The sequence below is a fragment of the Montipora capricornis genome, chromosome 10, assembly GCF_036669925.1.
Source record: "Montipora capricornis isolate CH-2021 chromosome 10, ASM3666992v2, whole genome shotgun sequence".
Lineage (NCBI taxonomy): Eukaryota > Metazoa > Cnidaria > Anthozoa > Scleractinia > Acroporidae > Montipora > Montipora capricornis.
In genome coordinates this window covers 63,150,897-63,153,396 of record NC_090892.1, presented here as the reverse complement: position 1 = coordinate 63,153,396, position 2,500 = coordinate 63,150,897, and the positions used below count along the sequence as shown (strand labels likewise).

The 2,500-nt window shown below is 37.4% G+C and overlaps 1 protein-coding gene across 5 annotated transcripts in view; it reads left to right on the top strand.

Annotated features, from left to right (window-relative positions):
- Nucleotides 1-2,500, top strand: part of LOC138022480 (protein NLRC3-like) — a 26,181-nt gene that overhangs the window by 4,233 nt on the left and 19,448 nt on the right. For 3 of the 5 annotated variants that reach the window (XM_068869634.1, XM_068869630.1, XM_068869633.1), the window contains exon 2: nucleotides 2,358-2,475. In XM_068869634.1, coding sequence (XP_068725735.1) covers nucleotides 2,370-2,475 — 106 coding nt within the window. In that variant the 5' untranslated portion in view covers nucleotides 2,358-2,369. Of the gene's footprint in view, nucleotides 1-882; nucleotides 1,049-2,357; nucleotides 2,476-2,500 lie in introns of all 5 variants that reach the window. The other 2 variants (XM_068869631.1, XM_068869632.1) reach the window with 2 other exon arrangements.

Below are 2,500 nucleotides of genomic sequence, written 5' to 3'. Positions count from 1 at the left end.
ATTACGTTAGTTTTGCTAGCTTGTCATTTCATTCATCTCAGTCCCATGTAATCTAGTGTTATTTCTTTATAGCTACTCTTTTTATAAATGGGTGCAGGCTTCCAAATATTTAATTCTAGGTTATAGTCATGAATCATATTAATTTATGTTTATAATAATTGTGTATTATATTTAGTTCCGTTTTCCTGTCCATGTCTATGTCTGTATTACATGTACAGGTGTATATGTGTGTGTGCCTTCTTGCTGACTTGTAATTAAATCTAATTCTATTATAATCAATAGTTTTTTCTTAATTAGTGAACTGGCTGCCTGGCTCCGCTAGCCCCTATGGTTATTTCAGGCAGTCAGTACTCTAAATTTGTTTAGTTTATACCATTGTATTGTAATTAATACTAAGGCAAGAAAAGAGTACAAATAAAGTTTCTCCTCTTCGATGTTCAAGTAACCTGTCATTGGTCCATTCGTTAAAAGGCAGAGTAAAGGTTTTTGAGCATCCTTTCTTCAGCCAGCAAGAGATGCATGTTTAAAGAGCTTACGTTTAAATTGCGTATGAAACAGATTTTTTTTTTATTAGCTTGTTCAAAAGAGCTTTAAAAATGATGAAGGACAGCATTTATTTTGTTGTGATAGCAATGTTGGTTGCTGAGTTATTCAAGATTTTCATTTATGCAAATTAGAGTACTTGCATTGTCACATAGTGGACACAAAATTATGTAAAATCACAAAATATCTGCAGGGTTGATGTGCTTCCAGAACTACACATTGTGATAGTGATTATGATGTCACCGTAGCAACATACTCGTTACCAGACCTCTATCTTCCTGAAATGAAAATTGCCTTCTTTGTTGCTCCAGAGGCTAACATACTTCCTTCTGCTTGTAGTGTGTAATGTCCATATTCGCTCACACCCACAGAATTAACATCAAGAGCAAATAACGCTTATTTGGGAGGGAAACTTTGATTTTACCCTTTGGATGGAGAGAGCCTGGAACCCATTGTCTTGCCATGGAAACAGCACAGTGGGCCACATCATGAAACTTTGTGATGAGTATAACAACCTTAAAAAGTTTCAGTTCTATACAGAAAATGTCTCCAGAGATACATGTATTCCATCATTTTGTGTCCACCACATGTATGTGGTGTCACAATTCATCTAATTTGCATAAATCAGAATTTTAAGAAAACTCTGCAACCGAGAGAGCTATCACAATAAAATAAATGCTGTTCTTCATCATTTTGAAAGCTCTTTCGAACAAGCTATTAAAAAAATGTTTCATATGCACTTAAAGAGATACAGTGTATTATTTTGAATCATGCATGGCAACTGATATGGACTTTAGCAACCTCGTTCCCAGGGTCTCTGGTCGATGAGTAGAGAGGTAGAGACCCTGTGAACGAGGTTGGGACTTTTGAGCGATGACTTCACTTATAATATTATTCTAAAGAAAGTCATCTCAGTGGGAATAAAAACATCTGGTAGCGTGCAGGCAAGTGCAAAAAATCTCTTACTTTTCATTGCTGTTCGTGATTCCATTGCTGTCCATGACTCCAAGTCCCCACCTCTCTGTTGTAGTAATAAAATTCATTAAATTTCCTGACGTCTTCCAAGACAAAGAGTAATCAATACTCTGTCTACATGCTTTTGGGGAAAGGGAGAATTAAACCCTAGATTTAGCTGACAAATAAATTCTAGAAATTCTGAGAGTACTAGTCCTTCAGTCTTGTATCACATTCACCCTGCTTCTGTGACGTTAATCTCTAAATTGAACATAAACAATCCAGGCTTGTTCATAGTCGTGGAAAATGTGAATTTTCTGGCACCTTTTGTTGGATCTGAAGGCGCAAGTAAAACTTGGAATAGCTGACTGCTGCTCAGAGTTTTTACTTCTTAAATTGTGGCTTACATGTAATTGTATTTAGCCCGGTTTAGATCAAAACCCAGATACTGGCCTGGTCACTTGAAAAAACCTGACGTACATTCACCCCCTGAAAACTCCCTGGAAATATGCTTAGTTTTGCATTCCTAACCTGCCTGGATGTTCCTCCCTACACCTTTGACTCTACCCTGCCTTCCTTGACCTTCCGTGTAGTGTAGACATTTTGTAGGTTTGGAGTTTCGAAGTTTAAGTATGACAGGTTTTCCAGTCAGTCGCTTGGTGTAAAGGGCGCAAGTGCCCTGAACCCTGTTGTTAATGGTGCTTCTGAGCACTGGGTTTGTTCTTACCTCTTCTCCCATCCACGGCATTTAATCCCATGGCTCTTCTTTAAAAAAAGAATTTTAAAATTGAGCTCTATAGGTGAACAAAACACTGATCCACTAATCTTATTAATTTTTCTTTTCTTGTTCATGTACACAGTGATCAGGAAGGATGTCAAAAAAGCCAGAGCATGGTAAGAAGCCATCACCATGGAAGGTTGTCAAAGGCGTTGCTTCGGAAATGTTTCAGGGAAAGAAAAAGGAACGTCAACATTCTGGTAATTTTTTTCTACTTTCTGGTAC